The sequence below is a fragment of the Parasteatoda tepidariorum genome, chromosome 3 (genome assembly GCF_043381705.1).
Source record: "Parasteatoda tepidariorum isolate YZ-2023 chromosome 3, CAS_Ptep_4.0, whole genome shotgun sequence".
In the NCBI taxonomy this organism is placed as follows: Eukaryota; Metazoa; Arthropoda; class Arachnida; order Araneae; family Theridiidae; genus Parasteatoda; species Parasteatoda tepidariorum.
The window spans coordinates 69,944,980-69,959,662 of record NC_092206.1 but is presented as its reverse complement, the minus strand read 5'-3'; the positions used below and the strand labels follow the sequence as shown (position 1 = coordinate 69,959,662).

The window sequence follows — 14,683 nt, the reverse complement described above, 5'->3', positions numbered from 1 at the left end:
ATTGTTAATATGTGTTTTCCACTTCAAATTAGAATCGATATAAAGTCCTAAATATTTGATATTCTTTACAAATTGTCGAATATAGCATTGACAATTTTCATTAGTACTTTTACAGGAGAGAGAGTAAAATTTTAAATTTAAGTTAAATTCTGATTTTCTTAAACAGAAATAAATATATTTAGTTTTATTTAGATTTAAATTTAAGTCATTTACTATAATCAGATTCAATTTGAAAAATTAGTTGATTTAAATCAGTGCAAGAATGCAAAATTACGGAATCATCAGCATATGTTATTATCTTACCAAAAAGTTTGAGTTGACAAAAGTAGAATATAATAAACAATAGGGGTCCTAGAATAGATCCTTGAGGAACACCATGGTTTAAAAAAATATAATTACTAATATTACTTCGGATTTTAACTCTATATGTTCTCTGTTTGAAAGATAGGAAATAAACCAATTTAAAATAATTCCTCTGAAACCAGCAAATTCTAATTTTTTGATTAATAGATTGTGATTGACATTATCGAAAGCTTTTGATATATCAAGAAATATAGCTACTGTTATCATATTTTCAGCAATACTATTATGAATAAATTTCGAAAATTCCAAAAGAGCTTTTTCTGTACTTTTACCTTTAATTGGTAGGTAATTTAATTATAAATCTTAGTTCAAAACATTTTATTAAATATAAATAGCATATAAATTGATATCTTGTTATCGAGTTTTTGCACATAAAATTTTCAGGTTTTTTTTTTTACTTTGTGTCGCAATTACTCCTGATATAAAAAACTAAGCCATGTTGATTTTCAGAGAAAAAAAATTTATGTTTTAAATACTTGTACATTTTATCAGCTAGAGCTTTTTCAATGATTTTGGAAAAAACAGGTAGTACTATTGAAATTGATCTATAGTTTGATAAGAAATTTTTATCGCGGGTTTTAAAAATAGGAGTTATGGTTGCTGTTTTTAAAGAAATTGGTAAAATGGATGACTTGATTGAGGTATTGATGTAATTAGTTATAAAATTTATATTATTGAGAGCAAATAGTTTAATTAATTTTACATTAATACCATCATAGTCAAAAGAGTTTTTATTAGAAAAAGAATTTATTAAGTAAAGTACATCACAATCATTCAATTCTAGGAAAACAAACGAGGTTAAACTTGGTGAAATATATATTTTAAAACTGTTTGAATTTGAGTTTGAGGTACTGTTAGCATTTGCAAATGATTTATTGAATTGATCAGAAGATTCATTGTCGTTTAAAATATCAGGTAAAGTAGGTGATTTGCTCTGATTACCTATAATACTATTTACAAGATCCCATTTTTGTTTATTTGAATCACAATTTAAAAATTTGATTTTGAAATATTCTAATTCTGCTGTTTTAATTAAGTTCTTAAGCTCAGAAACTATAGTTTTGCATGCTGTTTTGTAAATAATATCCCATGGATATTTTCCAGTTTTTCTTAATAGTTTTTCCTTTCTTCGAATCAAAATCAAGATAATACTAGTCATCCAGTTATTTTTGGCTCTTTTGTTTGATTTATGCTTATATTTAAAATTATTTTTTAAATTATTAAGTTTGAAAACAAAACTTTGATATTGTTGATCAAGAGAATCTTGAGGATTGTAATTAAATTTGTAATTGACAGATAATTATAGAGCTTATTATAGTTGATTGAAATTTTATTTTCAGTTTCCTTAATTTTACTTACCTCATCGTTATAAACACTGCAAAAGGTTTGATAGTAATCGCTTATGTCATTTATGAATATTCCGGATTTGACTGAAAATTTATTTGTTTTTACGAAGACATGATCAATGCAAGTTGACGAGGAATTTACTCTAGTTGGTTTGTCTATGTAATTTTGAAATCCAAATTGGTATAATAAATTAATATATTCATGAGTAATAAAATCATCACTTAGAATATCGATGTTTATATCACCCATCAGTATTATATTAGGATATTTAAGCTTAGAAATTATTACCTTAAGTTCAGTATTAACAAAATCAACACTAAAATCATGAGATCTACATAAAGATAGAAATAATAAATCTAAATATTTGCAGTAAAGTAATATAGATACTGCGGAAACAAAATGTATAGCTAACTCTGAAATATCAAGACATCTTTTAATAAAAACACAAACACCTCCAGAGCGATTATTATTTCTGCAATTAAAGAATGAATTATAACCATCTATTGAGTAAAAATTAGTTTCAGTTTGGTAAATCCAAATTTCCGACATAATTATAACACTTATATTTTCGAACATGCTAGAAATATGTGAAATAAAATTATCAAAGTTGGCTCTTAAACTTCTAATATTTATATGTAAAATATTAATGTTTAACTTACAGGTTGAGGCAATAAAAAAATTTAAATCATCCAAATTCTCAATTTTTAAGCAGTCAGGCACAGATAAAAATGTTTCTTCAGTTGAATGGAATATTAAGGTCTTGCGATGATTTCACACGTATTATTTTGGACGATTCATCTTTTCTCAGGAATATTTTACCATCTCGAACCCAACAAAACTGAATCCCTTTTCAGATTTAGCCTTATGTGAAAGATGCTTCTGTTCGGGAGTTAAATGTTCATTGAAGTAAACAGGCATTTCTGTGAACCTGGAGTTGACTTCGCAATTCGTAAGTTTACGATTTCTCAGTTTCTAGCTCATCACGTACAGATTTGGATTTAACTTGAACGATCATGGGTTTAGGTTTATCTTTACTAAAGCTGGGGACTCTGTGAGCGGTGATCAGACTTTCGGATATATTAGTATTTGCAACATTATCAATCTGGGATATTACTTGTTGTATGTCTTCATTTTCACATTCGGGTAAGTTATTTATTTCAAAGTTGGATCTTCGGGAATATTGCTTGAGCTCAATAACTGCTTCTATTAGTTCATTTATTTCCTTCTTTATTTCTGCGTTTCCTCGAGTTGGCTGATCATTCTTCGCTTGTAAAGTTTTGTTTACATTTTGTAGCTCTGTGATAGAATTTTTCAACTCTTGAATTACTTCACTGTTGAATTCAATTGAATGGGTTAAATCATTGAATTTGTTAGTTATTAACTCTTTTAGGTTCTTTATTTTGCTGTAATATATCCTCGAGAATGTCTGAGCTAGTTGCACTTTTCATTTTCGTTGGGTTTTCCTGTGGTTTTGAGCATAGTACGCAGGTCCACTTTTGTTTTTTATCAACAGTAAGTTTTCTAAAAGCTCTATCAGTGAAACCGCCACAATGAAAATGAGAAACAGAATTGTATTCACCTTTGCATGTTAATCCACCCGAGTCTTCGAGAATTGGTTCTGTACATGCTTTACACAAAATTTTTGACGAAGACATTGTTTGAAGCAATATTTATGTATAGAAAGCTTGCTTACTAAAACATTAGATTGATATTTTCAAATTTTTAATAATTATAAGTGAAATTAGATTTAAAACAATGGGTGGCGTGTAATTACTTAGGGTTGGAGTGCCTAAACTTAAATTTGCTAATCAATTTATGCAGGCGATATTTTAAGTTACGAAATCAAGCATAAAACTACTTTTTCGGATTAGATTCACTCCTTTTCAAAATGGATTTGAAATTTTCGATTCCGAAAATTTGGACGTTGCTGACACTCTAGAAAATATGTTCTTAACAGTTTAAGAGTTTGAGCGGTAGAAAGTTCGTCTCATGAATCCTAATTATACTTATTGCCTATTCTCTAAATAACTCACCTAACAAGCAAACAAAAAAACATTTTGCACATAATTACAAATCTATTTTATGCAAAAATAAGTTCATGCAAAAACAATTATTTATTGTTTTTCAATATTAATATTAATAAGTAGTAAAAAATTGAATTTAATTTATACATAATTTTACATCATTTTAATCTATATAGTATTAAATGCCGAAATCTAAAATTTGTCCATTAGCTCCTAAACTTTTTTTTTAAAAAACGACTTCTTTAAGATAGAGAAACACACAAAATGTAAAATTAGCTTTAAGGATTTCAAACTTTCAATCGCTCCTCTGCCAGAACAATTGTGACCATATTTTCCAAATTACGATAATTCCCTGTATTCCAAGGGTCAAGAATCCAAATTTTGAGGAAAATAAATATGTTTATTCAGAAAAACTAAATTTTTGTGCTTGAATCTGTAACTTCTAATATCTCTGCCCAAGATAATTTGTCATATGTAAGCTTAGTTTAAAATTGAATTCCAAAATGTGAAAATTTGATCATTGGGTAAAAAGTTATTAAGGGTGTTCTTTGTTTCTTTGAGCCATTTATGTGGTGACTATGTTGAAAAATTAATGCATCTCTCAGATGTAAATAAATATATTTTAAATCTATTCGAATAATTAAAGTTATTTTATTTTATAACTGGCGCTGAACAGCTGACCTTATTCTGAGTTTACGGCTATCAAAGTTCAACTCCGTATTCTTGTATTTTGAACCAAACCCAGAATAAAAAGGAACTACTGAATCAAGCATAGGGACAGACTAGCCTTCATTGAGAACATTTTGATGGAACTTACCCAAATTAGCGTTGCATGAAGAAGAAAACCACGATAACTTATCACAGTCAGCCCTACAGCAAGGCGATTTTTAACATATTAGTTGTATTTATTAGCTTAAAAATATGCATTATCTTTTTATATTAGTTTAGGAGAGTCTGCTTTTATTCAAATCGCGTCAAACTTATTGAATTTATTTCCATATTGAATTGCGTAAATTCTGCTCTTCACAATTTGGAATGGGGTCAAGGAACAAAAACCTTGTCCCTCCTTGGTTATGCTCTCCTAAATGCCAATTGCTCTGCAGGTACGCATCACTGCTGCTATGATGTATGAACTAAATATTGAACGTATGTACGGAATTGGTTTATCATTGTAATACGCATCAGGTGATAAAGGTTGCACGTATTGAAGATGTCTAGTATATACTAGAATAATACCTTCGTATACTTTGCAAATAAACAGTCCTTTTAAACTGGATGCATATGACTCAGGCTAATCTTGTAGTTTTTGTCGCTATTAGTCATTTAAACAGCAAATTTTAGCAGAAAAAACAGCAAATTTTACCAGAAAAAAAATTACAATTTTCTTAATGCAATTTATATTCGGACTGCATTTCTTATTGCAGAAATTATTACAACCATTTTAAAGTATTTATATGTTAACTTTAATGATTATAAAATTTAAAATCAATTGAAAAATATAATGTGTATGTCTTATGCATGTTAAAATATAATAATATGTCTTATGCATCATAAAAGCTTTTTTGTCTAATCAGTAATGCAAAAGATATTTCAATATTCTTTTCTTTTACACAACTTGATAGCGATTGTATGTGATGAAAAGAAAACAGTCATGAGATGGGTAATTTTATTAGAAAAAAAAACATAAGTCTGTTGACGACGCAAATTCAATTTTATTGTTTGCTGTCATGCACTATGACTTATGATCTTCGTTATTGCGTAATGCAATTAAAACAAATTCTTCATGTTTAGGTCTAAGAATCATGCATAATTAATTAGATCTTACAGTTCTGTTGCCATTAAGCAATCTTGGTGTTTCCGAAGCTTTTTGTGCTACATTTATCTATAAAAATATCTACTATCCATGCATTATATCTCTTACTATTTATATATTACATATTTCTATATGTTTTCTACATAAATATCTACAATTAATAAAAAACTTCTACAGCAAATAACACAAATATTTGCATTAAAAAGATAATCAGAAATGGTTTTGTTCATTTATTTAAGCATCAAATTCTGATATATTTTCATTTAAAAAAAGTAGAAGTTTATAAATAGTCTTCAAAAATTTTCTAAACATGCTGAGATTTCCTTAGTTGTTGAAAGTTCTGATTGACAATCACATTCCTTCATTTTAAAGAATTTTTTTTTTTACTATGTGAGCATAAAAAATAAAACAACTCTTTTTTCTTCCTTTATCATGCGTATGATCAAAGGCTTAGGATTGCATCCAAATAGCGTAACAGTTTTAATACTAGATAGCTTTTATAAGTGAATTGATCGAAACTAATTCAATATGACGACAGCTAGAAAATGAACTTCCCTCTTAACTTTATTTTATACTTCTCAATAAAATCTGTGTAGTCTTTGTTCTTATTTGAATCTTTTAGATAGCTGCAAACCAAAACTTATGTGCGTGAGTATATAGATTTTATGTTATAGAAATTTTTAATTTAAGAGGGCTTATATTCGCTATCAAATAAATGGTGTTAATAATAAAAAACCATTTTTTTTAAAATTTATTCTTTTGTATTTTTCAAGAGCAAAAATTTTTTATGCAAAAAATTTTTTTTTTCTTTCTTAGTGTTATAGGAGCTTGATATTGTTTAAAACAAACAAAGAGCAAACTACGTTTAAAAATTTTGGAAATTGAGCAAACGAAACTAATATTCCCAAATCAGACATCAGGAAATGCGAAAACATATTATATTTTTTAATAATCAATTTCAAACTCTGCACTTTTTAATAATAAATTTCAAACTTGCTCACTTTTCAAATATCTCATTACTAAACAATGACCTTAAATTTCAAGTTTTATCTCACCCACCACATATTTCAAATTACCGTTTCTGAAATATTTGTACTCATGATTTAGCAAATGTAGTTCAGACATTATTATTTTTTTCCTCCTCTTTTTTTTCACTGAGGAAGGAAGCTCTCCAACGTAGCCGTTAAAGGTAAATTTTGCTTATTTTTGCTAAATTGCAATTTTATTTTACAAAAACACTGTTGATTTTTCTTTATGTTAGGGCGTATTTTTCTGAATGAGAGAACATATTTCTTGTCTTTCCATTGCAGTATATACTTTCATATATTTTATCTTCTAAATTGCAGATTAATATAACTCTAGATGAAAATAATTATACTGCGCTTAACTTATAAATAATATTTTTAATTAAAATGCCAGTTCTAATGTTACTGTCAATTAAATTAATCTGGCTGGCTTTTTTAATAAATTCGACATACCTATGCATTATTATTTTTGTATACACTGCTCTATCAGTACTTTTGAAGAGCTATAAACTATAATATCATTCAAATTAATTTAACCATATCATTATGCAAATTAGTTCTTCTGAATTTGGGTTATTTAAGAGTATGGATCAAATTGAGCTGAAACATGGCTCAGTCTAACACCTCATTAATGTTGCAGCAAATTTTAATGTTATTATGATGGAAAAGTTTTGAACAAATAATACAGAAGTTCTACATTTTCTGTAATAGTGCCTTATAGCAAAATCATATTGACTGTTGCTGCTATAAGCAAAATATTCCGTTAAGCTTTCCGAACAATTTTTTAAATAATGGCATAATCATTCCTTTTGTGGATGCTTTGCATGCTCATTTAACTTACAATCAATAATTTATCTTAAAAAAATACTTAAACTGTTTAATTTTTCTTAAATTTTTAAAAAGTTGAAAAAATTTAAAATTTTTAAATCCCTAAGGCTTTTTTGTTTTAACATATTTTCAATCAAACGTTTTTTCTTAGTGCTTACAATATTAATTTTAAAAATTTTGTGCATTCATTTGTTGATATATCAATTAGAATATTTTTTATTGATTATTTTGTAAAAAAGTGGAAAAAAAAAGATTAAAAATTCCTGTAAGGTATATATAACATGTTGTAAAAATTGTAATACCTCATAAAATGCTTATTACATGCACAGTTTAAATAAGTGTATTATACTTAAGTTAAAAAAGTTTACTTCAAAGCTTTATCTTAAGTAGAAAAAATTCCTTTGGGATTGAATTAAGATTAAAAGTCAAAATTATCGTCGATGAGAAAAAGCACATTAAAGTCTGTCCGCTGAGCAAGTTTCTGTATTAGGACAATCTAAAAACATTCATAACTTTTTTTAAAAATGTAGATAGAGAGACGATTTTTTTTCAGTTCAGTTGAAATAGTTTGAAGTTTTATTATAAGCAATAAGAGAAATTCGATATATTGGTCATTTTTTGGGTACTGTGACCCCTTAACGGAATAAATTAGGACACATAATTTTCTGATATCCTATTGTATGAAATAAAAGACTAATTTCTCACGATAATCATTTCTTTAATTTTAGGTCCTCTCAATCAATTTTTAAATATAACAACCCATCTTAAAATTTGCATCTGAAACAATGGACGGAGTAAAAATAGGTTTGGGGATTTGGGATTATGTGATGTTCAGCTTAATGTTAATAATATCAGCTGCTATTGGTGTCTACTTTCGGTTCAGAGGGAACAAGCAAAAGACCACAGATGAGTATCTTCTGGCTGGCAAAGACATGCCTATTCTCCCAGTGGCTTTCTCCATCATGGCTTCATTCATGTCTGCAACGGCAATTATTGGTACTCCCATGGAAGTTTATTACTTTGGTATACAGATGGCTTACACTTGCGTATCATATATCATTGGAATGACAATATCTGCTTACACTACTCTTCCGGTGTATTTTGAAATGGGTGCTTCAACAATTTATGAGGTAAGATATAAAGCTATATTATTAAATTAACGCAGTTAGTTAATAATAATTAATAACTACAATTTATATCAATCTTACTGTAAAAAAGTGTTTTTTTTTTATTTTAAACTAAGGAAACATGAACTGTGTTTCGATACTTGAAAAAAAAATTCTGACAACTATTTTCCTTTCGATATGAATTACTTTTATTTTCTTTCTGTAATTGAGTTAGTGTCAAAATTTGTTTTTTAAATTAAACATGCATTATTAGAACTAGAATGCTTATCGGCATGATCTATAATGTTGATCAATATAGGCAATTGCTAAACGGCTAAAAAAATTTCCTCTTTTTTACAAAAATGTATTTCCCTCCAAAATGATTTTTCATTTTTTTGCCTTTTTCTTTCTTTTACGAAATACGAAATCAGAGAGCGTAAAAAACATGGCACTTGATTAATTTATGAAATACATTTCGGATCTAAATGTTAAAAATCATTATTTTATGTTTTTGAATCTGTAGTCTGTAAAATCCCCCCAAAAAACATGTGAATAAAAATATTACCTTTAGTTCATTAAGAGCCTATTAGCCTCGACAGTAACGAAATGATATAAAACAAGGAAAACATGCTTTTAGGTAATCTAGTTAATAAATTGATAGTATAGGTTAAGTAATAAAGGACTTAGATAATCGAGTTATAATAGGACTCTAGTAATAAATATTTTTGTCAGTTCAAATAATTTTTCTTTTATGTCTGACATATTGTAGAATTTGGTTTTAGAAAAATTTTATTATGTTTTACTTTAGCAACGTAATATTGTTGCAGCAAATTTGAAAGATATTACGATAAAATGCATTCAAATAGGTAGAATGGTGTATTACGCTACCTTTTTCATTTATTTATAACTCTGATAACTTTTTATGTATTTATAACTCTGATCAAATGATTTTGAACTAAAAGGTCTCTATTAGTATTGCTTGATATTTAGTTTCGACAGTTTTGGTGAATGAGAATGTCTTATGCAATTGATTTTGCTTAGGTCTCCTTTACTGCTTCCTCTTTTTTAAGGTTCATGTACATAATCACGTGAAAGTGGGAGTTGATTTGTTTGTTTACATAAATCAACTATTTTATTGGAGAATATACAAAATCATTTTGTCATGAATAAGATTGTAGTTTTTTCGCATAAAATTCCCAGAAAACTTTTGTTTTGTTTTGATTTGTATGCAGATCAAGTAGCGGTAGCTGTCTTTCTTTCTTATTGTTCGGGAAAAATGCAATGAATTTACGTATTCTACTTCCCATTTCTATTACATTTTCACAAACAAAACATTTTTCACCCTCTTAGATGAAGAATTAGACTCCTTACAAATATCAATGATACAATGGCACCTTAATTTAATGTTATTTAATCCTCACATTGGTACTTTCTAGAGGGTATAGAGAAACGGAAAGTCATTTAAAAATGATTGGACTAGCATATAAGTATAAAGTAAAATTAAATTACTAAAAACATACATCTGTTTAAAGGAAAATCATTAATCTGAATTTGGTCTTCAGTTGTTTCGATGGAGTTATTAAATTTTTCCATTAAATGAAACATAAATATATCTAAATAAAGAAAGGCTTGATTTGTGAATTTGAGAAAATAAATTCACCTTAACAGAAATACTATGGTTTCAGTACTCTATATAATGGAATGTCCATGAGTACTACATTTAATGAAGTTTTAATCAGTGTCTATGAATTCTGTATTTTGACAATGAGGAAATTGCTTCTTTATAGAGCTGAAACGATTGTAGGTTTGTTAATGTGATATTATTTGTTCTCTTTTCATGTTGTTTTAGCTCTATTTAGCAATTAAGGTAGTTTTTAGGAAACAGAAGTTCCACAATTTTTCCATATAGCTGCAGTTTGTTATACTAGCCAGATTTATATGTATTATTTCTAAAACATTATCACAAAGTTCTTTATTTCAGTACGCAGAACGAAGATTTGGAAAACACACACGAACATTAACATCATCATCATTTATTTTACAAATGGTAAGTAAGCTGATAACAGTATATTTATATAACAGTATATTTATATAACAGTATATTAACATTATAGTAACATTATACATAACTATTTATTTATTTTATAAAATTACATTCAAACAGAAAGGATTTAGCCATTTTTTCGTGAATATCATGAAATGGATGACTTTGGTTTGAATAATATAAGATTCAAGTTGCTGTTTGAAAATTAATTGATTTGTAAAATTGTAAAAAACTGTAAAGATTCCGATTTAAATTACGATAAGAAGTATAGACACTTAGGGTGCCGGTACTTTCTACCTTAAAATTTCTTTTTACAGAAACATCTTACGGCACAAGAGATCTGACATAGCCTAATTTTTGTAATTTTTCTAGTAATAATTACTGTAAAATCTCCGAATCGCTCTAATTAAATAAATATTGCTATAAAAATTACGGTATAATATTTTAAAGAAGACGCACTTAAAATGTCAGTATTTTATACCGTAATTTGACCCTTAATTTTGATTGGTGTTGATAATTGTCAGAATGACTAAAGGGAAAAAAAACTGGTAACACTCCTTATAATGAGTTTTACAAAAATCTTATTACACTTTTTTTCTTACTGAAATAAAATAAAAAATTTACAAAACTTAAAATATCGGAAACTATGTTTTTCTAATAGATAAAAATGTAGAATTTTTTTTTTGTCAGAGATAATTGGAAAAACTCTGAGAAACATACTGTTATTATTAAAACAAAAATAAACAATGCCCTCTGAAACGCATTCTACAATGTTCATAGTTTATGCGAGAACAATATCACTCCCTTAAAATTTGGAATATTGACTTAAAACAGCTGTGCTCAATTTTTTCTCTTTCGTGTGACATTTAATGGCCGTGAAAAAATTATCATATGATTTGAGTAAAATTTTCTTTCAAATCTATGATAAAAATGGAAATAGTTCTTATTTCTATTATTAGTAATAACAGAATAAAGAAAAATACCAGCAAAAAGCGAATGAATAATGCACCGATAAAGAAATATGATCAAAACTACGAGAATATGGCAAAGTTTAATGTGTTTCTTGTTTCATGGGAACATAAAAAGATTTGATAATTTTTAAAAAAGCGGCCAAGTAATGATTTTGGTAAAATTTACCATAAAATATGATTTTTATAAATGTCAATAAAATTTGACAAGTGTGGTAACTTTTATCATGATACTTCAGAACATTGCATAAAAACCATTTTTCGATTCAATTTACTTTTTAGTTCTTCCTTTCCTACTAACTGTGTGGTTTTCGGAACTATAATTTTGAAAACTGGAATTTCCAGAAGAACCGTTATAATATGAACAGAAGAAACTTAACGATTGAGTTAAATACCATTTATTTGGGTATTATAGATCAGAATTATATTTTGTGTCACTTACCAGAAATATTATTACCCTACAGTACTGTAATTTAACCAACATTTTTTTCTCCCTGTATCAATAATATTCTGCCAAGCAACTACCATTTTGTTGTATTTTATACCTGAAAGAAATATTTGTTACATAACATTAATAAATGTATAATTAATAATTCCATTACATTTTGGATTTTTATAGATCTTGTTCATCCTTGTCGATTTTAGTAAAAAAGAAATTTGTTTTTATTGTTTAAAGATTATGTAACATCAGTATTGATAAAATTATAAAAATATTAACATGAATGTAATTCTTGTTTATAGATCCTGTTTATGTCTGTTGTTCTATATGCTCCGGCATTGGCATTGAGTGCTGTGACTAATATGTCTATGTGGGTGTCTATTGTTTCAGTTGGAGTTGTCTGTACATTTTACTGCACCATAGTAAGATATTAAGTACTAAAACAAATAGTTTGTAGAGTATAAGAGAATATTTCAAATGATTTTTAAATTTACTGTCCACAATAAACAAAATACATTTTTAGCTGCAATGAAGTCTTTTAACATCCAAACTAAAAACAGAATTTCCTCGCATTTTTTCCTGTTTTATAAATTAAGAAAAAAATCTTAACTTGTACAATGATGAAATTGTTCATTAGTAATATCCTGCTTTTACTAAAAAAACAAAAAAAAAAACAAAAAATGGTTGCTTTTAAGTGCTATAAATTTTACCCAGTAAAAGTTTAATGTTGAGGATGAAGCTGTTAGTATATAACAAAACTGGAGGAAGGTTTAGATGATTTTGAAAATTCACACGATTAATAACATCTGCAACATTTACTATATAAATATAAAATAAGCTTTTAATTGAATATTTATATATTTGTTTTATGAAATTACATTCAGGCAGAAAGGATTTAGTCATTTTTTATATGTGAAAAACATGAATAAATAAACAGTTGATTTTTTAACTTAATGACTTTTTCCTTAAGGCCAACTATTTCACATGATGAAACTGTCCATAACAGTATATACCTATTAAACGTGCACACACATCTAAATCATGAGATAAAACACTTAATAACTATGTGTTTATTTTCTCCATATGCTTTTTTCTACCAACATAAATTGTGTGCTTAACTATTCTTTCAAACATAAATTTTAATTTATAGTTCACTAACATATCTGAAAAGTATCACCTTTTTTCATTTAACTTCAGGAAACTTTTCTTTCCACATTTTTCATATCAAGAGCTAAGACCTATTATAAAGGATTCAAGTTAATGGTTCAAATGATGAAATAAGTATTAAATTTAGTATTAAAGGATACATTAAGGACATCAAGTCTAGCAGCAATGATATTAGTTGAGAAAATAATAATAAAAAAAAGCATTATTTAGGTTTGAAATTGGGCTATTTTATTATCCCTTAAAATTAATTCTATTATCCCTTTTTAATGTCCCTTAAAATCTTAATATAATATTCTATTGTCGCCAAATCTTAATAACCTTGCAACATAAATAGCACGTTGATATATTAATTGAATGACAAAAACGACAGCAGACACTTAGTGACGAAAACATTTAGATTAACTCAGTTTGTTTCGGACATTACTTAGGCTAACAGAATATTAATGTTTTATATTATTGTTTAATATTAATGAATAACAAGTTTTTTTTCACTGATTATGTATCATATATTTATTTATTTGAACTGGAGTATTAGATAATGTTAGATCAAGTAATTACTGTTGTAGTTCATTTACATCATTTTCTCATATTTGATTCTTCTTCAGGGTGGAATGAAGGCTGTCTTGTGGACAGATGTGTTCCAAAGTTTTCTCATGTTCTTTGGAGTGATTGCAATTTTAATTAAAGGATGCATTGATGTCGGAATTGGAAATGCGATTCAAATAGCTAAAGATGGAGGGAGAATAGCACTTCCATCGTATGTATCTTTATACCAATCCAAAAGATTTCTTTTCTCTCTTTTTTTTGAGCTTCAATTTGGAGAAATAGTGTTTAGCGAATGTTATGATGCGTAGTATAAAAGGAGTATAAATGAATGACTTCTTTGTCATCACTGGAGATAAAAATCGAGGCTCTAATTCAATACTTATTGAGTATACTAAATCATGTAGCAATGTTATGTTAAAAATCATATTAATAGTTGTAGAGTTAAGAGAAAACAGTAAAATCCTTAACCTCCTAGCTTTGCTGCGGTTTTATAGTTTATTAAAATATGATTATGGTTCTATCATTTTGAAAATAATTTTTTTCTGCTTTTTTGAGAATCAATTTGGCGAGATGGTTCTTAGAGACATTTTATGAGGTATGTCTGATATTTTAAGAAATTTACTATCAGTTGTTTGAGGTCACGAGTTTGTCAAAAACTTCAGACTTATTGATGCTGCATATTTATTAACACAATTAAGAAATATGGCATAAAAAAGAGCATAAATGAATGTCTTCCTGGCCATCACTGGTAATAAAACCCAGGAATCTATCTCAATACTTATTGAGTACGCCAAATAATTATACAGCATTTTTAAATAAAAAATTATATTAATAGTTAAATCTAAAGTTAAGAAAATAGTAAACTCCTTAAAATGTTAGCTTTGTTGCGGTTTTATGGTTTTTGAAATTATGATTATTTCATTAAAATGTTCTATCATTTTAAATATTTATTTTAATGGCTGTTTATTAGATCTCTTTATATAAAAAGACATTTGTCCTTTCTGACTGACTGA

General features: G+C 27.3%; 1 protein-coding gene across 5 annotated transcripts in view; it reads left to right on the top strand.

The window, feature by feature from the left end:
• Nucleotides 1-2,525: 2,525 nt before the first annotated feature.
• LOC107444052 (putative sodium-dependent multivitamin transporter) overlaps nt 2,526-14,683 on the top strand; it is a 31,101-nt gene continuing 18,943 nt past the window's right edge. The window contains exons 1-5 of one of the 5 annotated variants that reach the window (XM_016058106.4): nt 2,526-2,659; nt 8,129-8,530; nt 10,488-10,553; nt 12,260-12,379; nt 13,730-13,881. In XM_016058106.4, coding sequence (XP_015913592.1) covers nt 8,186-8,530; nt 10,488-10,553; nt 12,260-12,379; nt 13,730-13,881 — 683 coding nt within the window. In that variant the 5' untranslated portion in view covers nt 2,526-2,659; nt 8,129-8,185. Of the gene's footprint in view, nt 2,854-6,016; nt 6,196-8,128; nt 8,531-10,487; nt 10,554-12,259; nt 12,380-13,729; nt 13,882-14,683 lie in introns of those variants that run through there. The other 4 variants (XM_016058104.4, XM_016058103.4, XM_016058105.4 and 1 more) reach the window with 4 other exon arrangements.